Source organism: Rhea pennata, unplaced genomic scaffold (genome assembly GCF_028389875.1).
Source record: "Rhea pennata isolate bPtePen1 unplaced genomic scaffold, bPtePen1.pri scaffold_32, whole genome shotgun sequence".
NCBI classification, from domain to species: domain Eukaryota; kingdom Metazoa; phylum Chordata; class Aves; order Rheiformes; family Rheidae; genus Rhea; species Rhea pennata.
In genome coordinates this window covers 988,310-1,013,002 of record NW_026907679.1, presented here as the reverse complement: position 1 = coordinate 1,013,002, position 24,693 = coordinate 988,310, and the positions used below count along the sequence as shown (strand labels likewise).

The 24,693-nt window shown below is 57.4% G+C and overlaps 1 protein-coding gene across 1 annotated transcript in view; it reads right to left on the bottom strand.

The window, feature by feature from the left end:
* Positions 1–3,078: 3,078 nt before the first annotated feature.
* Positions 3,079–24,693, bottom strand: part of LOC134154507 (adenylate cyclase type 10-like) — a 40,555-nt gene continuing 18,940 nt past the window's right edge. Inside the window, exons 15-45 of the mRNA XM_062601181.1 lie at positions 24,294–24,332; positions 23,623–23,766; positions 22,915–23,120; positions 22,369–22,465; positions 21,948–22,036; positions 21,243–21,434; positions 20,875–20,996; positions 20,551–20,627; positions 20,042–20,231; positions 19,213–19,265; positions 18,572–18,725; positions 17,600–17,792; positions 17,079–17,165; positions 16,367–16,650; positions 15,629–15,765; positions 14,182–14,307; positions 12,965–13,219; positions 11,903–12,247; positions 11,367–11,418; positions 10,154–10,376; positions 9,634–9,741; positions 9,086–9,264; positions 8,386–8,542; positions 7,695–7,899; positions 7,520–7,616; positions 7,175–7,290; positions 6,150–6,267; positions 5,021–5,216; positions 4,324–4,512; positions 3,680–3,783; positions 3,079–3,127 (exon numbers count right to left, since the gene is read on the bottom strand). Of these exons, the coding sequence (XP_062457165.1) occupies positions 3,079–3,127; positions 3,680–3,783; positions 4,324–4,512; positions 5,021–5,216; positions 6,150–6,267; positions 7,175–7,290; positions 7,520–7,616; positions 7,695–7,899; positions 8,386–8,542; positions 9,086–9,264; positions 9,634–9,741; positions 10,154–10,376; positions 11,367–11,418; positions 11,903–12,247; positions 12,965–13,219; positions 14,182–14,307; positions 15,629–15,765; positions 16,367–16,650; positions 17,079–17,165; positions 17,600–17,792; positions 18,572–18,725; positions 19,213–19,265; positions 20,042–20,231; positions 20,551–20,627; positions 20,875–20,996; positions 21,243–21,434; positions 21,948–22,036; positions 22,369–22,465; positions 22,915–23,120; positions 23,623–23,766; positions 24,294–24,332 (4,583 nt within the window). The remainder of the gene's footprint in view (positions 3,128–3,679; positions 3,784–4,323; positions 4,513–5,020; positions 5,217–6,149; positions 6,268–7,174; positions 7,291–7,519; positions 7,617–7,694; positions 7,900–8,385; positions 8,543–9,085; positions 9,265–9,633; positions 9,742–10,153; positions 10,377–11,366; positions 11,419–11,902; positions 12,248–12,964; positions 13,220–14,181; positions 14,308–15,628; positions 15,766–16,366; positions 16,651–17,078; positions 17,166–17,599; positions 17,793–18,571; positions 18,726–19,212; positions 19,266–20,041; positions 20,232–20,550; positions 20,628–20,874; positions 20,997–21,242; positions 21,435–21,947; positions 22,037–22,368; positions 22,466–22,914; positions 23,121–23,622; positions 23,767–24,293; positions 24,333–24,693) is intronic.

Here is a 24,693-nt window from a genome sequence, read left to right as displayed (position 1 = left end):
TATGGATGTTAAGTTAGGTCTAAGTGTCTCCCACGGCATGGGTGGTCTGGCAGATTTGGGAATAGGCAAGCAAGCAATAATCTGAGACATGCTATGGACTTTCCAAAGGCCTGTATAAGCTGCACAGTCAGGTTAGTTGTAGCAAAGGGCATGCATAACAAAAATTAACACTGTCCTCATTTTCCATCTGATTAGCTCCCTGAAAAGGATTAAACAAATCAGTATTCCTATAAATCAGTCCTATTATTATAAATAATAATGGTATCAGAACGTGAAATAACACCAATAACCCCTGAGAGCAGTCCACTTCAATGTAAGAGAGTTCCATTTCCCAGGTAGAATTCATCGATTTTGTAACTTCTGAGTGACTCAGTCTGGAGAGAGCAGCTCCCTCGGTGCCAGGGCAGCAGGGAGCTCCAGCAGCATCTTGCTGATGCTCCTTTCACAGCTCCTTTCTACAGTTCCTGCCGCAGCACCGGCCTGCAGCTGTGCACAGCACTGCCAGAAAACACCTGGATTTGGGGAGAAGCTTTCCACTCCTACCTGTAACTCAGATCAGCACCAGCACACAACCTGCTGCTGCAAGCAAAGGCAACCCCCTCTGGAGCCGCCCACTCCGGGGGCTGTACCGTGTTGAGCTCTCGGTTCTTGCCACCATGAGCCAGTCACAGTGGCTGTGGTTGGAGAGGAAGGCAGCACTGTGCACCAAGATGAAGGTGGACACAACCATCTGGGACAACCGCGCTGCCCTCCTGCAGAGCACCGCAGCCACCATGGGCACCCAGAGCCCATGCAGGTGGACCCCATGAAGGAGGAGGAGGGGAGACTCTGGAGGTGGATGCTGTGAGGGGGCGGCCTGTCTGATGCCCCAAGGCCGTGCTCTGGAGCCTAAGAAGGAGGAGGAGGAGGTGCTAGTCCAGCAGGAGGCCCCCGCTGCCCACCAGCCAGGGCACGGCCTCCCCCCAGCAAGACCAGGCTGGTGCTGGCACCTAGCCAGGGGAAGACGAGCCCAAGGCACCGGGCTTGGAGGTGCAGAGAGCTGCTGTGCGGCCCCTCCTCCCAGACTCCCTTCCACCTCCCCTGCAGCACGGACACAGTGCCCGCGATCACCTCCCACCACTCCGCCACAGCTCTCCTTGGACTGTAGGATATGTAATTGGATAGGACGGGTTATTTAGGATAAGCATTAGTCGGATTACAGTATTACGATAGCGTGGCGTTGGTTATTGAATTCTTAGCGTGTAGTTACTCTTAGTCACAGTTAGGTAGAAGGGACAAATAGGGCATAGCTATTTGTCTTCCTGAGGACAGGTGTTAGTTACAGTTAGTATGAGTGATATTAGCATTATTAGTGTTGCTATTAGTTATTAGGATCCAGAGTTTGGTGTTGGTTACAGTAGCCTTGGTGTGTAGGTGGTTACAGTAGTCTTAGGGCAGTTACAGTTGAGAGTTTGTTCTCTTCTTCCCGGTGTAGAGTTAGTGTCTCTGTATCCGTAGTGAGAGAGGGACTAACCTGGGCCAGACCCTCACCAAGGCTGGGCTTGCGAAAGATCCTGTAGCCCAGAGGCAGCAGCACTGCCACCGAGGACCGTCACACGCACACATGCATGGGGTCCCAAGGCCACTCGCAGCTGGTGGTAGGACTGAGGCCCCCAAACCATCCTCTTTGCCTCTAGGGAAGGCAGCAGGACTCTGGCATCTCTTTCACAGGGACATGAGACCAAGGCAGTTCACCAAAGATGTGCCTAACGCCAGGATTTACGTCCTGGAGCACGTCCCTCGCAAAGTGACCGTGGCCACAAGTGTGCGCTTCATCCCTGCCTTCCTAAGAAACCTCCTGCGGTTTCTTAGGCACAAAGAGCAGGAACCTGACTTCATGCCTCTCCTGAAGGCTTGCACCTCCTGAGTTGCTGTGGAGCTCTGCAGCGTGCAGGAATAGGACGACACAACGTGGCTGCAGACAGACAATTTCAGCAGGTGCCACCCCCAGGGCCCCCACCTGCTGCTCCTGCAAATTCACTCCAAGGTCACAGCACAGACACAAAGGACTTTGGCCCCTTCTCTGCTGGAGCCCCCCTGCCCCCTCTCACAACTGGTTGATTTTGCCTGTCTTCACAGCATTTCCTGATTCTCTCTGCAGTGGACACGGAGGATTTCTTCTGCTACTCAAGACCTGTGGCAACAGTCTGGGAGCTGATGAGTCAGCAGGTGTCACAGCTTGCAGGCAAGAGTGGGCCTCCTGGATAGCACAGCCCCGATCCCAGCAGCATGCGCTGGTGCCTCCCACCAGCGGGCAACCTCTGGGGCGCCTACGGCTTGAGGCACCACACTGCAGGGCTGTGACGGAAGGGAGTGATGAGAGATGAGATGGCACTGCAGAAACTCTCACTGCTGGTAGAACAGTGGGGAACTGAGTGATCGAAAGGAAACCAAGGCAGTTGTAGGCAAGACTGAATCCTGACTGGATCAACAGATGATTGGGCTTGCAATTGGTTTAAGCTGTGACTTCTGGGGAGAACAACAGTGCGAACTATGAAAGATTAATGCCACCCCCAAGGTGTGGACCCTGCTCTGGGCAGTGGGACTTCCCCCAAGATTCCACCCAGTGAGAAGTGGATACCTGCATCGCGATTCCCCCGTGACCGATGGGGCATCTTAATTCAGCCAGCTGGGAACAGGAAATTTGTCCTTTGGCTTCTAATGGGTCTGCAATCATGTATGTGGGATGCTTCACTTATATTTCTTTATTAATCATGGACGACTGCAGCAGCAAGGTACTCCCCAATTAAGGGAGGGCCCTGTGGCAGCTTACAGGGAGTTTATACAGGATGCCTTTAACCAGAGAATGTTACTTTAAAAAAAAAAAAAAAAAAAAAAAAAAAAAAAAAAACAACACCCACCATTTCATTAGTCAGGGACACGAGTACATAATACTCTTACCAACTTCCCTGCTTTGGTGGCTGTAAACTATGTCTTTATTTTAAAATGTTCTCTCTGCCAAGGACCTAACATCTGTGTCTTCTTAAGAAACACCTGCTGCAGGACATGAGTTCCACCAAGGACATGCATTTTGCTGTACTAACTTATCACAAAGGTGTAACCCTTGACATCCCCTTGTGCATAAAACCTGCAGAGAGAACAGAAGTTGCATTGTGCCTACCACCCCCAATCCCGTGGGGCTGCAGCAAGGAGAAACTCCAACAGGAGAACCAAACTGGCAAAGAGCTGGGCAGAGATGGCCTAAAATGGCCCGATGCATTACCTCTACCCAGGAGAACGGATACTACTTGGGAACTACTATATTACTATAGGAATTAACTAACCCCCCAGAGCTTTACCTTCTCTGGAGCGCTTTGTGCCTTATTTATCATATTCCTCACTTGATGGAAGCCTAAATGCTAAGTTCTTCAGAATGCTCACACTGTTTTGGTTTTTTTTGGTTTTTGTTCTGAGTATTGACCTTAGTAATTGTGTAGGTGTTGGTTCAGTTTGACTCAGGTTGTGCAAACATTGTTGTGGGAAAGGAGAGAACGAGGCAGAATACAAGCAGGGGGCCAAAGAATGATGCTGAGTATATTAAAGGAAGAAGGAAAGGAAGAAGTGCTTGGACTAGCAGTGTCAGAATTTAATTCCCGGAGAAGAATCCTCCCTTTGCAGTGCTGGCAGCTTCAGCAGGTACCTGGAGCTACAGACCTCTGGCTTTGCTTGGTTCAGGTGGGGAAAATGTGGGGCTGTCTTCAGCCACAAATCTCCCAGGGGGCCTTTTCCAGTGAACCAGCACTCCTAAAGGAAGGGGGGAAAAAAGGCACAGTGAGAGCTGAGAAGAGCACGTGACCTCCAGAGCCATGACTTCTGCCTGGGAAGGCAACTAAGGCCTCTCTCAGCAGCTTGTTCCATCCATCAGCCAATGAGCCATGCTGCCAAAACCCCTCAGCGAGCAGAAGGAGAGGCAAGGCCAATTCAGACTCAGCACACGTTGACCCTGGCCTCCCAGAGCTGCCTTAAGGAGCAGGGAAAGATTCCACTTCACCACCACTCTGCCAAGCAGAGATGCTGCAAAGGAGCAGCTGCAGGGCATACTGCTTCCTCACGTACCAGTCCAGCCCCACTTGGCAGAGAAGGATCACAGCTGCTCTCTACCTTCCTCTTGAGCGGGGCTGAGAGCACCTACCAGCTCTCACAGGACTTTGAGCACATGCCCCTGAAGCTCTCGGGGGGCTCTCTCTGGGGCTACCTGCCACAGTACAGTGCGGCCCACCTTCTGCTACAGCAGGCTCAACTTCTGCCCAGAAAGCAACTCAAAGGCACAGGTGAGCAACTTACAGTGCTCATCTCCAGCCAAGTCTTCTCCAGCAGGTTGCCATGGTCTTCACAGGCTTGGAGGCCCTGATTGAGGCACAGCAGGCTCTGCTCTTCATTCCCCAGCATCAGCAAAATGTAGGCTTTCAGGTGGTAGACTCTGGGGTGGAAGACGGGGCTTGTGGAGCACCGAGAGAAAACCTCTTCGGCGAGCTGCCGAGAAAACAGCAGAGAGGTACATCAGGACAAGTCAGAGAGCCCAGCAATGGCTTGGCACAGAGAAGGGCGTCAAATCCCCAAAGAGAAAAACCAGCCACAAAGAAAGGAGGCGTGCACAGCTAGCAAGGCTGAGGTACCACACAAACCTCTCCTGAGCCCTAACACCTCCTATGGAGCAGGCATTTCAGCAGGGCTCACTAGCTCATGGCTGAGCAAGGCTCTTCTCCTCTCCTGTTTGGGCCAAGCAGTCCCACAAGGGAATTCTCATGCGCCCAGGAAGACTGCCTTCACCTGACTGCCTTCTCGTCCCCCTCTTGCTGACACCTCTGTTACAGGAGTCTTTAGCCACGTTGCTCCCTAAGCCGCTACCCTCTGGCACTACCCTGACTCCATCCTGCCGTGGCTGCTTCTACCTGCACAGGTCAACCCACAGCTGCTAGCAACACAGCTTTCCCCAGAGGGCCCTTGCAGCATGCCCCTCCCCTTCCTCCACATCCCTCACCCTTAGAGCCCTGCGGCAGCTCTCACGGGCCCTCCACGAGCCGTGCTCCATGTCCTTTTTCAGCACCAGGCTATGGCACTCCAGGAGCCGGCTGCACGCTTGGCTGGCCACAAGGCAGGCGCCAGTGCTCTTCAGCAGCCTCTTGGCCTTTTCAAAGGGCTTCTGGAAGTTGTCCCACTGCCCGAGCCTTGCAAACCTACATTGTCCAGAGGAAGAAAGGAAGCACATACAAACACACACTCAGGCACATTTTGTAGAGATGAGCAAGTAACCAAGAGGTCTCCTAGGCCATAGGCTCCAGCCCCAACCTGGCTTCCAGAGGCAATGCATCCTCTAGGACAAGGAAGCTACTGGGGGTGTACTGGGGGGCTGAACCGCAGCGTGTTGTAGCTGCTCCTGATAAGCATCACTGAGAGCACTGTATTGTAATCAGGCAGCAGTAGCTCAATTCCTTCTCTCCCGCGTGAACTTGGTGTTCTTGTCTCCCTGCTACATCACAGCTGAGCAGGAATCTACTGCTGTCCCTCCCAACAGGGTTCTCTCCGCTCCCCTTCCCTCCAGTTTGCTTGACCTGTTTATAAACGTGTGCGCATGCGTGTGTGTTTGTGAGCCAGCGGCACTCAGCACTCCCCCACAGTGATGAGCGAGACCACAGGGAAACTGCAAGGACTGGAACCCAGTCCCTTGCAGGCACCCAGGAGACACAAGCCATGCTAGGCAGGAGACTGGGACAACGGCTGCCTTCTCCCACAAACACAGCATTGCTCCAGGCCCTCGTGCCCTCCCCGAGCCAAGCTCTTGCACTTAGGCAGCATTCAGCCTGCATCGCTTTCCTGCGCTGAGAGAGAGCCACACCAGTCCGTCCCCAACATTCAAGGGGAAAAGGAAGGCTGTGGCTGTATGCCGCCAAGGCATCCTTCCCTGGCAGGGCTCCACAGCAGCACAACCTGGGGCTCCTTGCCACCTTGCTCATCCTGCGTGGCCCCCTGGCCCCTTTCACCATCATGCTCCAGAAGCAGCCGCCTTGGTGGACACGGGATGGGGGCATGTGATGAACGCAGAGCTCCCCCTTTCCCGGCCACAACCACTGCCTGGGCCTCTCCCCACTCAAAGCAAGTCTCCAACTTACCAAAGAGCCAGAGACGAATACAGTCCAAGCAAGATGCTGCTCTGCGCCTGGAGAAGGCAGTTGGCTTCGTTCTGCTCCACGAACCTCCTGCACTCTTCAAAGGACTTATACTGCCACCCTGCAATACAAATGTCTCTCAGAGAAGCAGCGAAGCAGCACCTCCCTCCCTGGCCTCACCGTGCCTCAGGCATTCAGAGCAGCAGAAAGCTCCAGCACAGGCGGCAAAGTTCTTGGCAGGCAAAGCACTCACAGAGCAACAAACCTCACAGGAAGCATGCAAGGGCTGCACTTCTACCCTAGCTCCTCAGGGCTGCTCAAGTGCATGGAACTGCCCTTGAACGCAAGGGCAGAGAACATCAGGAAGGAAACAAGAGAACTCCCAGCTCCCCTGACACCATGTCTTACCCTTGAGAAATCTGCAGCTTTCTAGCACTGCACAAAGGCACGCTGCCACTGAGCAGCAAGGACAGCGACCCCAGAGCACAGGCTCTTAGGTGCCTCCTGCTCAGGCACATGCCAGCACTGCTAGCCCTGCTTCCTGGGGAGCCAGAGCAGAGTGAGGCGGAGAAGAGCTTTCAGAAGGGGCAATCTCAAAATACAGCTAGGAAAGAGCATAACTGAAAGCACTGTCAAATTACTCTTGGCTACCATGTTAGAAACGCAAAAGGGAAAAAAAATAACGAGGATGCAGGCGAAGAGAGAAATGCGCACAGCGGAAAGCTCTGTGGAGGAAATATAAGGATTGCTGGAGGCTCTGGGGTCATTGTTCTACCAGGAGAAAAACTGCTTTGGCCAGCACAACTGTTTCCATGTTTCCAGAGGACAGGGAAACCTGGCAGAACTCTTGTATTGTCTACTCCAGTCTCTAGAAGTCTTGTACTGACAGTGCACTTCTGCTTGTGCTGGGAGGGCTCTGCCTGTTTATACCGTGCACAAAGCCCCCAGCTCTGGCCCACAGCTCCAGGGGGGCAGCCTTGCCTGCCCAGCAAACAGGCTCTCGGGGGCCCTCCTCACTGAGCACTTACCAGCATCAAGCAAGAGGTCTAAGCAGCAGCAGAAGAAGCATGCCTGCCCAACGATCTCATCTGCTCCAGACACCTGCTTCTCTAGCCTGCGCAGCACTGCCTCACATTCCGGGTACCTGGGGAGGAACACAACGAGCCTCCAGGGAGCCTCTCCACGGGCTGGGAGCCCAGGCAGCACCTCCAGACACTTCCCACTCCCCTTCCCAGCACCTCTCTCTCCCTCGTTTTCCCTTCTTTGCTCTTCCTCCCAACTCCGTCCCACTTTCTCCAGCAGGCCTGTTCTCACCCAAAGGTCCCTGACCCCTGACACTGCGCAACCCCCACTCTCTCCAGCACCGTGATTACCTCATCTGCAGAAAGAGTGCCATGAAGAGGGTCCTGAGAACCACGTAGCCCAGGTCAGGCTTCTGCAGCTCCATGCAGAGCCTCTCAGAACGATAGCCTGGGAAGAGAACAAGCAGACTTGCACCGGCTCTCTCGGCAGAGATGCCTTCTTGCAGGCAGCGGGGGCAGTACCTACCTATGTCGACAGACAGAGGCAGATTTCCCAGGCTGAGGGTCAGATGGGACAGGGCCTGGGCAAAGCTGGCCGTGTTTAATAGCCCTCCTCCAAAGAGCTGCACCTCAGCACTAAGCTGCATGGCCACCCGCCCGTATTGCAGCCACTCTTCCCGGCAGCCCAGGTTCTGGCAGCACAGTGCATATTCCAGGTAGGACAAGAGGACCTAGAAGGGTCCAAACACGACAATGCACACGACTCTGTCTCTCCAGGGCAATTCCTTGGCCTGGAGGGGACAGGCCACAACCCAGCTGCCAGCTTCTCTCTTCTCTTCCACTCTCACAGCGCGCAGCCATACGACCAACTCTTCTTCCTACTGCCACTGCTAACTGCAGCCGTGCCAAGACAGGGGCCCCCGGCCTTGCACACCAGCATTATCAAGAGCCACGAGGAAACTACAGAATACACACAGTGGTGCTGCCTTAAAGCCAGAACCGCCTCCATGCTCACAATTAGGAAATTAATCCAACGCGAGGGACTACCCAAAGCAGCAGCAACCCACACCCTCTGGAAGTTCATCCAGAAAAGGGCAGGCACACGCACATCTTTGGGCTCTTCTTGCCGGAGGCAGGCCCTGCTGGTACTCTTGCCAGGCCATGGAAAAGGAGCCGTGTCAGGGACGGGTCTGCTGCTGCAGAGAGAAGGCACACACGTGACTCGCGTCCTCGGACTCCTTGGCCGTGTTCACCTTCATGAGTGCTGCCAGGCGGGAGAGCCTCCGACTGCCGGCGGCGCTCTCCAGGCTGAAGAGCTGCCGCAGTAAGGACAGGCAGTGGCTTTGCCGGAACAGCCAGGGGAGCCTCTGCCTCCTGCCACACAAGGGAAACTGCTGGGCCACAGCCGCTAGGCACACTGTGCCAAGTCCCACGGGGCGGGGGAAGCAGGGGGATGGAGGAGACGGCTGCACCTCCTTGCAGAGGGGTAGCTGACGCAGGCACGGCCGCAGCGATACAAGCGGCAGAACCAAGGAGCACCACCCAGGAAACGTGACTGCTAAAGATGGTGCTTGGCACTACAGCCTAGGCAGGCCAAGCAAAGCTGGCCACCGGGAGGAAAAGGGGCCTTGCACGGGAGGCCTGCGCCTGGCTACAGCCTCTGAGCTTCCTCCTTCTCACAGCTCACCTCCACTTATGCCGACAGGCCCACCTCCTGCTCCTGCCAGCACACTCCCATCGCCTCCCCACACTCTGCTCCCCACTAACACCTCCCTGCTCTCACCAACACCATCTCCCATGCCAGCACCCCAGTAGCTGCCCAATACAACCCACAGCTGCTCCACCCATTAGCCTCCAGCTCCCTCAGCAGCTTTCCCTCTGCCTAGAAGAGCCTTTGCTTTCCCTTCTGCTTCTTACCCTGCCTCCTGAGGAATGGAGCAGTCTCTGTTCTTCTTGTGAGAGGCATGCTCTGACTTTTCCAGGACAAGCTGCAAGGCGGCGCCAGTGGAGGTCGTGGGGAATTTCCTCTTCAGCAGGCTCAATGCCTTCCTGATCATTGTCTTCGCCAGCTCCGTTTGTCCCATATGGTAGCAGACCTGCACAGCAAAAGGGCTTTGAAGGCAGTCCCGTTTGGCACAAAAGCTCATCCCCAGTGCATCAAGCAGCCCCAGGCACAGCTGGGAATCCTGAGCCTCCCAGCTACTGGGAACGCTAAGAACAAGGATACTGGGAAGGCTCCCAAAGGGCTCCGATTCAGCACATAACCAATTGCATGTCTCTGGTGGAATCAAGGCCAGGACCTCAGCTGGTTTGGGCCAGGGGGCAAAGGGGCCCCAGGAAAGCAGGCTGAGAGCAGTCGCAGTTAGGTGGGCCAGGGAGAGCCTGCCCCACCCCACCCTACCCCACAGGAAAGCATTCAACTCCACCAACCGGGGGAGCCCACCAAAACCACCCTGTCACCTTACCTCTCCTTTGAGGCTCAGCAAAGTGGCTTCTTCAAAGCAAGCAAGCGCATTTCCCTTCTTAGCCACCGAGGTCCTCAGCACTTCTGCTTTTCTCAGGTTCCGGAAGGCCTTTCAACAAGCACACAGAGAGCAGCTGAGCATCGCTGCCAAGCTTGTCCCCAGCCCCAGCACTCCCAGGTGCCTCCAGCATCTTGCTGAGGAGGCCTGCACCTGCCCCTGGTGATGCCCACCCAAGCACAGTCACGCTGCCTCTCACACCACGCACACAAGCACTCCTTTGCACCACCTCCTGGGAGGTGCACCTTGCACCAAGGGGCTGCTTCACGGCCCTGTCTCTCTTGCCACAGGAGAGGCAAACAGGAGGCAAACGCTGGGTCTCACTCCCACCAATTCATCCCCGAGTCCCCACAAAGGCAGGCCCCCAGGCAGGCCCTATTGCAGTGGGGAAACTGGCTTGCTCAGGGCAAGGCACTTGAGAGGACTCCACGGGCAGTGGGCTCTGGCAAGCACGGCAACTCACCAGGTAGTTGTCGGAGACGTGCAAGTAGGCAGCCGCACCCTCCAGCAGATAATAAAAGGCCCTGGCGTCATTGCCCACTGCCATGTAGTGCTGAGCCAAGGGCACAAGCACCAAGTCCACAATGGCCTTGCAGCTGCAGGAACACTCCACACCCTGCGTCCAGTGGGTCTTGCTGGGCACCTTGGGCATCCATTCGGTCTTAGCCAGAAACTGCTTTGCCGCTCTAGAGACAAGATCACGGAGAAAGAAGACACCAAAGCACACACCAGTGTCACCAACACCGCTCCTTCAGCCTACGTTAAAGACACGTTCTAGCACAGCACGAGGCCACACGCACGAAGGCACCGCACGGGAGCCGTGGGTTGCACAGCCTTCCCAGGCGTGCTGAGGGAGCTCGCTCAGTCCTTCTTTCTACCCCACACAACAGTGACCTGCACCCAGAGTTCCCTGGGCCCTCACAGCTTACAACTGACACCACTGACTCCGGAGCGGGCTGCAGCCCCCCATCATTGCTATGACTTCCCCCATGCTCCTTCCTCCCTTCCGCTCTCGCCTTCCCTCCTCCCTCAAGACCTTTGGCTCTCCCCGCACGGCAAGCAAAGCCAGGACAACTCACTCACACAGCACACTTTGGCAAGATTTGTTCCCTGACACTGTGGGCACATTGACCAGTATATGCTGGGCACTCTGAGGAGCCCTGGGGCCCCAGAGCACAGGCACAGTGGACTCAGGCAGGGCAGAACCGGCACGAGAAGCAACAGCTCCCCTTTTCAGCAATGGCAAGCCATTCCGTTGGCCATAGCTATAACAAAGCAGCAGGAGCAGCGATCCTGTTGGCGCCTTTGCTGCCCCTGCTCTGGAGGAACACTGCTCTTTTAGGCAGGCAGGGAGACCAGCTGGCATTTCTGTCCCCTTCCACAAGCCACCCTGCCTCCAGGGGCTGCTTTGCCCCTGCACAGCTTGCAACACTGCTCTCTAACAGCTAGAAAGCCAGGGCTGCTCCCCTCCAAATCACCATCAGCACTGGGATCCCACTGGTTTTCCCAAAGATACGCATCCCCATGGCCATCTCAACCCAGCTGCCTCTCACAGGCCTGCTCTTGCCAATGCTAGACTCACAACGGGCAGTTCAAGCTGGCAACTCCGCTTATCTCCTCTGCACACCCTCACCCCACTGCCCCCAAAAATCATCTTCAAAACCTTGGCTCCTCACCGAAAAATCTCCTCCAAGAAGCTCTTCTCTTTTGGCACACCACTTGAAGCATCTGCAAAGAAAGCATGGCATTAAACACCTCCTCACTGCACGTGCCGTAGAGCTGCTTCTTGCCATTCTGTAGCACCAAGGGAGGAAGAGCAGAGCCAAAGGCACTGGCGGCAGCTCCCTCTCCAGCTCCTTCCCTGACATCTGCCTTCCATGTGGGGCTCGACTCCAGACTTAACCCAGCTTCACCAAGTGTACTAGACACACCAGTTAATACACCTCAGCCTGCTGAGCCATGCGTGCACCTCTGCCAGGAGATGGGCTGCCCTCCCGTAATTCTGGGAAAATGCAGGTGGACACGCAAGGGGAGAAAGGTGCTACGCTGTGGACACATCATCGCTCTCATTGTGGAGCTGTGTTCAGTGGAGAAATGAACTAGTCCTACAACAGTATCCGCCTTGCACTGGAAGCATCCCCACGCTTGCGTGAAACAAGTGTGCAGTAGGAGTGGGCAGGTCCCAGGCTCCAGAGCAGGGCACACAGCATACCCGTAGAGGCGGGGAGCTCGTCCGACTTCATCTCCTCGCTGGTCGCCAGGGAGGCCTCCCAGTTGCGCCAGGAGCAGTCGCTGCCATGCTCTTCTCCGCTCTCGGCCTCCTGCGTGCTGCCGAGGGCCAAGCGGTGGAAGGCAACAAAGTCGCCTCCCCCGCAGCACTGGCACTTGTGCGCGTGCCTCTCCAGGAAGGCCGCACACTTGTGGTGCAGGGCCACCCTCTGTCCCTTCGGCCACAGCTCGTACGCAGCCTCCTGCAGCAGCAGGGTGCAAAAGGCCAGCACGCCAGACTCCAGCCTCGCCCTCTGCTTGCTCTCCTCCACGGATGACTTCTGGGCATCTGAAAGGCAACGGGGCTTCCCATCAGCCAGAGCTGGGGCCAGAGCTGGGGCCAGAGCTCACGCATGCCATAGCTGCACCATGAAAGACAGGCCTTGGCGTAGGCCCTTGGCAGGAAACCAGCGCTCCTGCACTCAGAGCCTCCGGGCCAGACAGCAAAAGGGCCCACCTTGCCTTCCTCACACTAGCACGGCCAGCGCAACAGGCTGCTGGCCTGCTCTCCCTGCCAACAGGCTGTGCAGCTGCGCCCCAGGCGGCAGCTGGGGATGCTGCCAGCCGCAGAAGCAAGACACAGCCAGCTCTTTCTGCCCACTCTGCAAGACACTCCCAGCCTCCTACGCTCCCCCGGCGCTAGGGGACAATAAAGATCAACGCACACTAAATCCCTCATCTGCACACAGCGGGAGGCGGGGTCAGCAGGTCTGGGCTTTCGTACTCCCTCTCCTACGTGGGCTATGAGCCGTGCTTGCAGGCAGGGCAGCAGAGGGACTCGCAGCACCTCACTGCAATATTGCCCTCCAGCACAAAGCACAAAGCACAGGCTCCTCGGAAATGGACTTGTCAGAGCTTTTAACAACCCATCCCTAACTCCCCGGGGTGCCATGAGCATTACACACCTCCTCCGGGCAGGGAGCATTCTCTGGGGAGCCCCACCAGGGACACAGACAGCGGCAGCAGCAGCCTGCAGTGCTCCCAGGCTCCCCTTACCACCTCTTACCGCTCTCCTCCTCCAGAGAGGTGCCCGACCCCTCGGTGGGAACACTGCTCTCTTCTGCCCCCTTGGCAGCATTCAGCCACTTGAGGATGTTGCATCTCACCAGGGCATTCAGCGCCTTGTTCAGCTTGGCCCTGCTCCACCCGGGAAGGATGTGGAACAGCAGCTCCGTGCTAAACAGCGGCCCTAGGATGGCTGCACACTTCAGAACCATCTGCTCCGAGGGCTTCATGCTGTCCAGCTCAGCCAGCGCAATCCCTGCCAAAAGCAAGCCACACGTCTCTCCCTTGCCCACTCCCCACCATCACAGCCTGCATTAGCTGCAACACTCGAGAGGGTAGATTCTTCCCTAGGGACCCAGCCCCTTGGACAACTGCAACCCAGGGCACGTGTCTTCAAGATGCCTCTGCTCCTGCTTGACTCACAGGAAGCAAGGACGCGGGAAAGCAGAGATGCTCAGACAAACGCTCCCCCACCATGGATGAGCAGGGCAGCCTCCAGCACATGCATATGTCTGGGATGCAACTTGCCAGCTCTGCGCTCTATTTATGTGCACAGGGCACACAGACAGAGAGCTTTTCCTGCACTGCCGAGGCCAGCTCAGAGCTCCCCACAACCCCACATTTCCCTTGGTCACACAAGACTTTCCCCTTCTTGGACAAAGCAGCTCCTTCAAGAAGAACACTTGGGCACGGGGGACATTTCTGCCACCCGCATTCGGCCAGGGCTCAGCTCGAGGGCAGCCATGCTCATTCACAGCTTCCCATCCAGCACCCCCTCGAAATGGGGCGATTTCTGGGCCAGCCCAGAAAACAACGGGCAAAGAGAGATTCGTAAGACGGCTTTGGTTGGGCTTCAGTGCCTTGAGGCCCGCACAAGCAGGAGAAATTACAAACAGAACAATGAGGTGCGAAGCCTAGTTCAAAGCTCAGTCGGAAGCATGACAAATATCCCCCGGAAATGCATTTTCTCTTGCTGAGAACAGTCTGCTCCCAATACCTTCCTTTCTCCACCCCCTGCCCACCCCACCCCACTCAGAGCAGACAACATGCAGGTTTCTCTGCGGACAATCCCACGGCACCAAAGCAACGTGCCCAGCAGAGTCCCAGAGGGGAGAGGCTCAACTCTGCAGCACACCGAGGCCCACACTCTCCAGCTCAGGCCCTGGCAAAGGCACCCAGCACTGCTGCCAGCTGCCGCAGCGCGGCTCAGCCCCTCACCTTTCAATGTAGGGGGAAGTACAGTGTTCTGCAGGGTCACATCTGGCCTCATGGTGCACACCCTGCGGTCCTTCCCCGCGCTGGAGCTCCGTGCTGCTGCAGTGGTTGAAGCCTCCGTCACAGAAGCTGAGCGGCACAAGGGAGCAGGAGAAAGCGATTAGCAAAGGGAGACAATTCATGTCATGACTTCCTGCTTGCAAACACTCCAAAATCCACCTCAGCGGGAACAAGGCCTGCCTCAGGTGGGCTGATGCACTTGGCCTGCACCAAACATGCTCGCTAAGACGAGCAAAGCACTTCCCTTGCATACCTTTGTTTCATAGCCCTTCCCTAACATTAGCAGTTTCCAGGCAGTTTCCCCAAACACTCCCAAGTCAAAGGCTCCAGACCTCCTGACTGGGGAGGCAACGCCTCAAGGCAGAAGGCAGCAGTGTTGCTGTCATCCCAGAGGCAGGCACCTTGCCAGTGCAAATGCAAAATCGGGGGTCACTCAGGGCTGCTGCCAGAGCCATGGCAAGCTGGTCGGCATTCATCCCTAGGTCGTGTTACCACTGCCGCCTTCACTTAGTAGCACCTTTGGAGTCTCTCACACTTTGGCATTCAAGTTCCCAAGGCCTGTGCCTCGCCTCTGCTGGGTTTGATGTCCGACTTCTTGGCAAGTGACCTTCTTTGCCTTTTGCCCAGGGAAATACATGCACATTCCAACGCCTATTAACTAACACGCCTACATCGGCCAGAGAGCAGAGTTCTCCAGGGCATCCCAAGAATTTGGGCGGCGACTCAAAGGGCCAAAGAAGGGATTTTCCACAGGTCAGACAGCAGCACCTCTGACATCCCCATGAAAATCCACCCGCGTGGGGCATGCTACAGGCAGACATTGTGGACTCCAGGCATCCATTTGCCTTCCCTTGCCCTCAAGTGTTTTCGCTAACACACTCAACTTTTCAGGCCCTCTGTCTTGTCCTCTGAATGCCTCCCACCCAACATCCCTCAGCTCCCTCCAGCCTCAACCCTTCAGCATTCACCCCTAGCAGGCCTTACAGCACCTGGCACCATGTGTCACTGACAGACTCAATCCAGCCCTGTGGCTGTGCACAAGGAACATTCCAGCCACAGGACTCACCACACTGGCCCAGAAGAAGCACCTGTGTTCCTATGAGTTCACGACAAGACCAGCACTCATCTGAGTGCAGGCAGCGGCTCTGCTCCTCCTTTGAAATTGGCTGCCACGGCACCCTTACTTGTCCTCTCAAAGACACCAGAACTCCCCGGCCTCGGCTTGGGCTGTCCCAGCAGCAAGGCCTGTACAAACCCACACCTGATCAACACCACGCTCTCTATGGCTGTAAGAGCTGACAGTGCCAAGTTCCCAGGGGAAGCCTCGGGCAAGAATGCGCTGGGGAAAATGCACCACAGCAACTAGGCAGTCGGCCACAAAGGTGCTTACTGAAGAGGCTCTCCCACTTGTCCTCTCGTTTCTCATCCTTCCCCAGTGGGTGGAAGAAGAGCATGTCATGGCCAAGAAGGTAGCGCAGCAGTTCCTCACAGTAATAGGGGATGCCGTAGCTTCTTTGTGTCAGCAACCTGCAAAGGAGCACATCCAGCACTCACTGACACAGGCAAAGGCAGGCGCACACGCACACGTTTCAGGTGGGCGCTGAGCCACTCGGGCAGAGCACAGAAACCAACGTCTTCACCACAGCTCCACCTCACTTCTGAAAGGGCCACAACTCCCACGGGCTTTGGCGCCTGAGTCACCCAGAAGATACAGCCTTTGCTGGAATCCTCGGGAAAAGCAGTGCAGATAGAGCCCCAAGCAAGCCTTGTCCTTCGTGTCCCCAACAGCCTAGATGCTTTATGGCACCGGTGAGAACCTTTACCCCGGTGAATCACCCCGCAAAGCCTCACCACGCAGACTAATGCCTTTGCCACCCTTGAGCCATGCCAGCGTGCAGGACCACTTCCTTCCTGCCTTCCAGTGCAACACAGAAGGCTGGACACCTCCTGTGCTCTGTGCCTAGGCAGCTGCCCACTCGCAGCTCACGACTGCCAGTATGTCCCACTGGCTAGAGGCACTGGCCCTTCTAGAAGCTCTGCACTGCCTTTTCTAGGGCTTCATTCCCTTTGGCTCTCTGCACAGCTTCAAGCCCTCAGCAAGAGCTCACAGGCCCTGCCTGTGACTTACGTCTCTAGATCCTGGGGCAGGCTGACAACTCCAAGCACCTGGCAAGCTTTCTGCACTACAGCGGAAGGCTTCAGCTCTCCCAGACGAACACAACTGGTTTTCTGCAACTTCAGGATGTCTACGGCAGCTTGGCAAAGCCTCTGTCTTCTGCAGTGACTGGCAGTGAAGCTCATCACCATGAAGATCGAGACATCCCTGAGCACGCTCCGCATAAGACTCCAGGAGGGAGAGTCGATGCAGTGGGCGTTGTCGATGACAAATACAACGCCATCTTCTTCAACAGTCTGAAACAAACAGCTTGCTCTGGGGGAGTTCTGATGGGTTCTCAAGTTGCTTCCATAGCAGCAACTTTGGCCTCTTTCTCTCCCTCTCCAGACAGAGAGGGAGAGAGAGAGACGGAGAGAACGCTCTGAAGCCTCTTTCCTCTCCCCAGCTACTTAGGCATGCAGAATCTTACTGACTTGCACCTTCTCTGAGACTTTAAGGCCTCTTGTGCAAAGTACTACACAAGAACCTTGTTGCTCCTCCCGAGCACGTGCCCACCAACTTTATGGGAGGAAAGGTATCGGGGGTATGGGCAGGGGTGCTTGGGCTCTGAAGGGTAAGGACTCAGGTACGTCGTCCTCCCGCCAGCTCCCACCACTCTCCTCCTGAAGCCTCCGCCTGTGCCATTGGTGTCTTCCTCTGAGCCCCGAGGGAGAGAAGAGCTCACCTTCTGGAGCACTTTCGTCAAAACCAACTCCAGCTCCATTTGCCTTTGAGTGCCACTCATCTGGGAAACTGCCGTCGAGAGGGGAAACTGCCCAGAAAAGCACAGTCATAGAGAAACAGCCTTCCAGGGCTTGCAGCACAACTACCCACCACACAACACCAACCCAGCAAAATGCCTCTCCTGGCCTCACCATCAGCCCTCTCTCCAACACAGCTGCAAGGAGACAACACAGTGCCAATACCCCGGGAGCTGAGAACAGAAGCCCTCTGCTTATTCGCTTGTGATGGCAGTCCCGGGAGACAGCAGACCACTCACACAGCACTCAGCTCAACACAAGGTCATCAGCCCCATCTCCAACCTGCTCTTCAGTGCCTTTTGCCCACCGCGCTCAGGAACAGAAGCCTGCGCTATATGCCCCTGCTCTTCCCTCCAGGCAGCCAAGCGACTCCCCACCAGAGCCTCCAAACTACAAAAGCTCACAAGCAGCCCTTTGCCAGGGCCAGAGAGGGCCTCGCTCTCACCTTAACGAGGAAGACGTCGTTGAGGAGGCAGTAGCTGCTCTCTGCCATCAGCCCTTGGAGCTTTGCCTGCAGCACAAGCTGTCTGGCACTGCACGATTGACATGCCTGCAGGCCCAGGGCCATGGCCAGCACCATACGGAGGGCAGAGTAGACCTGCTTCAGGTCTAGCTCTGTCAGTTCCACGGCCACTACCCTGCCATGCAAAAGCAAAGAGGACCGAGATTCAGAGAGCAACGCAAAGAGCTGCAGACTTCCAAGGCAAAACTGTCAGAGAAGAGGCACGTCATCCAGGGCTGTCTACAAGGGAGCTCTGGACACACAGCCCCAGACGGACTCTTCTTCCACACACCTCCAAGTGTTTCACAGAGGGCCAAGCTTTTCCCGCATCTTACAAGGAAAAGCCACAGAGGGGCAATTGCTGCCAAGCCCCTGGCAGAGCCACCACCACACCCTGTGTCTCCACAGCTCTCAGCACCTCCCCCTGCACAGCAACTTGCCAGCTGAAGAAGCAAGGACTGAGCAAGTTGGGCCTTTGTGTTTGAATGCCACAGCTTTGCCATCTGCCTCCTATACTACGGGAAGGCTTGGCCGCCCCAGTGGTCTTTGGCAATAAAAGCCCAAGGGCAAGCAGCCTTTCTCTGGCAGCTCCACCACACCACTCCCGCCTCCCCCAGCATCTTTCTTCTCCTTACTCTCCAGCTGCATGAAAAGCATGCAGCTTGGGCTCTTGCCAGCCCTTGCAGCCTGGCCTAAGTTTGCAAGAGCAACAGCCCTGGCTCCACAAGCCACTTCCAGCTCCCGCGAGACCTAGTAGGAGAGCGTGCAGCTGCTCCATACCAGCGGCTCCAGGAGGCTTTTCAGGGATGCTGCAGGCCAACGGCCAGCAGCACTAGCAGAGGGGCTCGAGGATGCCACGAACATCAGTGGATGGGCAAGGGAAGTGTCCCACAGGTAGTGCTCCTAAACACTCACCTGTGGCCAGCAGCCTGGCCCAAGGATGCCAGCTCAGTGAGTAAATGGCTCTTTCCAGAGCCAAGCACACCCTCAAACGCTAGGATGCTGCTTTCGCGACAAGTCCCATAGGCTTTCAAGGCACTTTCAAAGAGGGCAATCTCTTTTTCACGACCTGTGAAGGCAGACAAAAAGCAAGCTGCTGTAGCGAGCTCAAAAGCCAACAACCTTGGGCAGCCTCCCCTCTTGCTGCCACTGCAACTTCCCTCCACCGCACCTGCGAGCCTGCCCGCACCCAGGGCTCCTTCCCACCCCAACAGCTACAATTCTGCAGCTAGGCCTGCCTTAGGGCACTCACAGCCCCACCTTCCTGCTGGAGCCTGGGAGCAACTGTATACTTGCACTGAGCCTGGCAGCAACTGCGTTCTTGAAAGCTCCTGACACGCTAGCGGTGCAGGAAGGCAGGAAGCACTAGGCGTCTCACTCTGATTCCCACCTCCACTGCTGGCCCAACTCCAAGCTTACGAACGAGCTATGAGCCCAAACCTGATGGCCACTGCAGGAAACACCATCCCTTGCAAAAGCATCTCCATTCCCAGGCTGGTACTAGCAGCTACCAAGGGCAAGAAATGGCCATACACAAGAGCAAGGCATTCACCTACCGAGCAAGGGGCCGTACTCTGACCTCTCCTCCATAAGATCCAGGCCAAATACGCTAGCAGGGGGAGAGAAAAACAAAAGTCAGTGAAGGAGGCAGAAGCTGGAGGACAGAGAGTCATGCGTGCAGCTGGGGACACACTCTTGCCTACCCGCTCTTCTTTTGAGCATAATGGCAGCCTGGCCACGCTCCCACCACCAAAGTTCACGCTCATTCAGGAGAGAGTGCAAACACCAAACAAGCACAGGGAAAACTTCCAGCACACAGAAGCCCAAGGGCTTCTGACCACACTGGCACAGCACACGCTATCAACGTGCAAGCAACAGAGGCCAAAACGTCATCCAAAGAGAACCTACAAGCCTGGCCCAGAGGAACAGCTCCAGTTTCACCAGCAAGTGAGCAGGAAGACAGGCCCGGCCACCCACATTTTCCCAGGGGACCAGCACAGACCAAAGTGCTTTCCAAGAGCTTCCTGCTCAGAAGCAGCCGAGATAATACCCCCTGGGTGGGTCACAATTGTCACTGCATTGCCACTTGCATGCCAGCAAGCAAGCACAGGGCAGAAAGCAGAGTTGCAAGCCCTCTGGGCAGGACTCCCGAGAGCCCTCTCCACCCCTACGCCATCACTCCCATTCTCCCAACAGCAACAGGCACCAAGGTGAACAGGCAAAAAGCACGGCCATGCTATGGCTTTCCCTCTTCTCAGCCACAGCGGTGGGAGGCCTGGGGAGGGCAGCAGCTTGGCCTCTTTCTGCACAGCTCCTCTTTTTGCCCAAAGCTGCACCCTGTGTGCCTCCACGCCCCCAGGCAGCCTGCTCAAAGAGCACACTCACAGCTTCTGCGACATCCCCAGGTACTGATAGACAGTGCCAGGATCGCCAACCCCCTTCATCTGGGCCTTCGGCAGCTCCTTGAAGTAAGACCGGGGCAGCCGGGACGCTGCGTAGGTCGCCGCATCGCAGGACACCAGCCCCGGGTAGTGCTCCATCAGCCGGGCAGCCAGGTTCACCTTCTGGCCAATGACTGCCACAGAGAGAGAGCATGCGTTGACGTCCTCAGGAGAGCAACCCGCACCACCCTTCCAGGCTGCCGGCTGCATCCCCCGCAGCACAGGCCAGCACAAAACCCTGCTGAGCACGAGTGAGAGCAGCAAGGAGGCTCACAGCCCGTCCCCCGTCGTACGGCGGGACCCGCCCCGCCTCCGCCGGTCCCAACGCGCCGCTGCAGGCCAAGCCCTCGTCCTGGCCCGGCGCCCAGGGCCCACAGCTTCTTCCCCGACACTCTGCCTCTTCCTGTCAGAGACGCGGCCCGGGCACCCGCTCCGCAGACGGACACCTCGTACCTGTGTACTCGTGCCTGACGCGGTGGCCGACGACTCCGCAGAACGCCGTCCCGCTGGTGACCCCCACGGACACTGCCCTGAGGCGCAGGCAGAGCAGCAGGGATCAGCAGCGCCCGTGCGCAGTCCTGCCTGCCCACCGCCGCCCCTTCCCCACGTCCCCGCGCTCTGCCGTCTGCCCTGGCAGCACAGGCCTCGGGGACCGGCAGAGCCCGGCAGCGGACACGCCAGCTTGAGCGGGCTGCACATGCAGAGCAGCCAGGCGCTCTGGCACCCCTCCGCACCCCCCGCCCCAGGCCGTCCCAGGCAGTGTGCCTCCCCACTCACTCGATTTTCCCCAGCCTCCCGGAGCAGGCGGTGGAGATTTTAATCGCGTTTTCCAGGGCGCAAACGCTCTCGCAGGGCAGCTTTCCTCCAGGGAGGCCAAACACACACAGCAGCGTGCAGCCCTGCCGAGGACAGAGGCAGCACACCTTGCCGCAACGCCTGCACCAAACCCTTCCCGCCCTGAGACTCCAGCCTCCGCCGACAGCAGCAGAGCTTCAGGGCAACCCCAGGACACCCCAGGGTACCGCTCCCAACGGCGAGGCAGAGCTGCTTACCCTCTCCCCACCGTGCGAGAGACAGAGCCGCTTCCCTCCTCTCCACCACCACCCTCGCCCTCGTGCGCGGGGGCACTGCTCCTCCACGCTCACCTTATCAAACATGGAGATTTTGTTGATTTCGCCCTTGTGAGGACGGAGGATCTCCGAAATCAGCACGCTGCTGTCCTGGATAGCCTTGCAGATTTGCGTTAGGTTGACCTTGGCAGCAAACTGCAGCTTCACAAAGAGGCAGGTGACCGGCCGCAGCTCGGATAGGCACGCCAGGGGCTGTCTGTCGTCAATCTGGAAGACAGCAGCGGGCCACCTCCACCAGCCAGCTCGCCCTGGGCGCTTCCTGCCTGCAGCAGATACCAAGGCAGAGCGCACAGAGCGGCAGCAGCGGGCGCTCTCAGAGGAATGCAGAAAGCCTCCTCGCAGTGCAAAGCAGGCGTCAGCCTGCGCGAGGCAGACACGCAATGGTGCAAGGTGGCACTGGGCATGGATGGACACAAGGGGCCACCCTCAGCAACGCTGTCACCACTCCGGAGGCATCTCTCTCTTACCCCGGGGCCATGGCCAGAACAACACCAGTGGAAAATGCAGAGGGCAATCCACCCCTCCTCACCCCCGGCGCTCTCTGCAGGAGCACACAGTCGGCAGGTTTCTGGCCCCTGCAGCACTTCTTTCCCAGTTTTATGCATACGGGGGCATTTTCTTTGCCTTACCTGCTGTCTGGAGAACTGCCGCTCTGCAACACACATCTCCTTCTCCCCTCCCTCTCCCCCAAAAGGCACCTCCCAGCACTCGTGGCCATACCTTGCGCAGGACACTGGCTGGGATGTACTTCCTCAGCACCTTCCCCTGAGCACGATGAGGGGCCAAGGTAACCGCAGGCCTCAGGACGCCTACGCAAGGAAAACACACGCGGTCACTGGCAGCAGGGTGCTACGAGCCTGGCTACGGGGGCCTTGCAAAGCAGGGGCTGGCACTGCAACTCGGGGAGCAAGGTCCTCCGCCCTTTGCCCGTGTGTTCCTCTTGCAGGTGCTCAGCCACAGCCGTCCCCTGGAAGCAGCAGGAAGCAGCCAGTGCCTCTGCTGCAGCGCAGCTGCGCCCCAAGCCCAACCACTAACTAACTGCAAGGGGGAGAGGGCAGAGGCCAGGCCCCAGCGGCCCCTCCACAAGCCAGTCCCCATCTTTCTGGGCAGGCACAGAACAAGGCAAAGCCGGGGCACTCACCTGGCATTTCTGGAGAACGGCAGTTCAGCTGGGCTCGTGTGAACTTGGAGAAAAGGTCTTCGCGCTCCGACACAGACATCCGCTGCACGCCTGTAACCTGGAGGCACACGCAGCAGAAGCACTGCCATTGGCCTCCCCAGGAGTCCCAGGGCACGCGTCCTACCCTCCCTCCATCCCACCCTCGCTTCCCAGAGAAGAGGAGGAGATCCCCGTGTAGCAAAGCCACCTTGCTGGATTTGCACCGGGACAAACGCTGGCATCAGCAGCACACGAGCTGTGCAGCCATCAGCCACGCACCCCGACGTCTACAGAACACCGCCACGACCCCAGCAGGGCCAAACCCTGACACTCCCTCCTGACCCCACCGCAAACCCAGCAAGCACAATCCACAGCTAACCCTCGGCTGGAAGGGCAACAGCTACAGCTCTCCACCTCCTCTTTACAGCTACAGCCCCCACAACGCCCATCTCCTCAGCCTTCGCACACCTTCCTCCCTCACCACCTGCTCCAGGTGCCCCAAACAGCTCTAGAGGCCATCTCACCCACCTTCACAGCTCCTTGGCCTTTCACTCTCTTGCTCTTCACCTGGCTCTGGTTACAGAGCTCCCAGCAGCTGGCTGACAGGATAACATCACTTGCACTTGCAAGGTTTTGCGCCTGCCAGACTTCACCCACGGCCTTGCCAAGGATCAGGAAGTGCTGCTCCTTGCGGTCTCCCACAGTCAGCAGCGACATGTGCCCTGCAGAGATCCCTGGGGAGAGACAAGCACAACTGAGGCACAGAGCACTTGCACCTCCGCAGCCTCCCGCAGCAGCAACTCTCCACAGGCTCCGTTTCAAGCTCAACCCTGGAGACAGGCTCCTCCTCTCAGCTGCTTCAGCTGGAGGCACCCGTCCTTCATTACGGAGTCCAGCTGGAGTGTCGATGGTGAGGGGGTACAAAGTGGGGCCTGCCAACAGAGGGGCCTGAAACGGGTGCCTGGAAAGAGGCACGTGAAGCTGACACTGACAAAGTCTTCACAGCCACAGCACCCCAGAGGCCCAGCACACCAGCACCTTTGCTGGCCATCTGCTCAGGGTGCGTGCAGGCAGCTTGTAAGCGGCTGCCTGAGAGCACACAACAGAATTCCAGGCAGAAGGTTTCCCTGGCCCCACGAGGGATCACCACCTCTCCCCCAGGCGGAAAAGTACCCTGTGGCCCTGCACAGGGCCATGGAGCCACACACGGCACGTCTAATCCAGCACACCCCGTACCTATCTTCAGTCGGAGCTTCAGACCCACGTCTGTGTCACGGACGCTGTACTTCTCCTGGATTTGCCGGCAGCACTGCAGCACCAGGCTGATGGTGTCTCTCAGCTGTGTTTCCCTCACTCTCCACAGCACCAGTACAGCATCCCCTGCAGAAAGCAAGGGAACGGGGGAAGGCTCTCGTGAGACCTGACGCGCCCTGAGCTGCACCCCCCTGCACGGACAGCAGGAACCGGCAGGCGTGCTGAGGAAGATGCACTCGTCGGAAGGCCTCCTCCTCAACTACAGCTCTCTGGCACAGGGATGCCTTCCCCTCGCCCAGGCCAGCTACAACAGCAGCCACAGAGGATGAAGGTGCACAGTGTGGCTACAGGAACACGGGAACCCCCGCAGCCAGTCCCACTCAGGGCAGAGATGAGAGGCCTCTCTCATCCCCTCCTTCCTACCATGCTGCCTCAACCCCCAAGCTCCCAGGCTGCCTCCCCAACACCTCCACACCAGCCCTGTCCCACTGCAGCTTCCCACTTGGGCACCGCGGTGGCAGCTCCCCAGGAGCACCTGCGTGCCAACAGAGCCTCCCCTCTGGGCTTTGCCAGCTCACAGCTCACTCTGTCCTCTCCCCTAGCATGCCTAAGATGGCAGCAGACAGAGATAAGTTTCAATTAGAAATACATACCTGCAAACTTCAAGATGTCTCCTCCAAAGCCCAGCAGCTCTGCAGGCGAAAGAAAGCAAGAGAAGAGTCACCTCTGCACCTTCTCCAAGCAAGCCACAGAAGTAGCCACTCTGCTGCCCGAGCAGCACAGGGGCAGTGGTGCCTGGTGGGGCACCATTCAGGAAAGCACAGCTCCAGCCCCGCCTCTACACTGCTCACAGGCACCACAGCACTGGTGCCTACGGTACTGGGCACTGCCCAAAGGAGCTAGTGAAGATAACACACCCGTTTCTCAGCACCAGTGTCCCCCAGCACAAGAGCCCAGCTGCTCTCGGTGGCCCTCAGCGCCCACAGAAACCCCCAGCACGCGCAAGGAGGCTGCCTAGCGCACCTCTCTGCTCTCCCAAAGAGCAGCCTCATG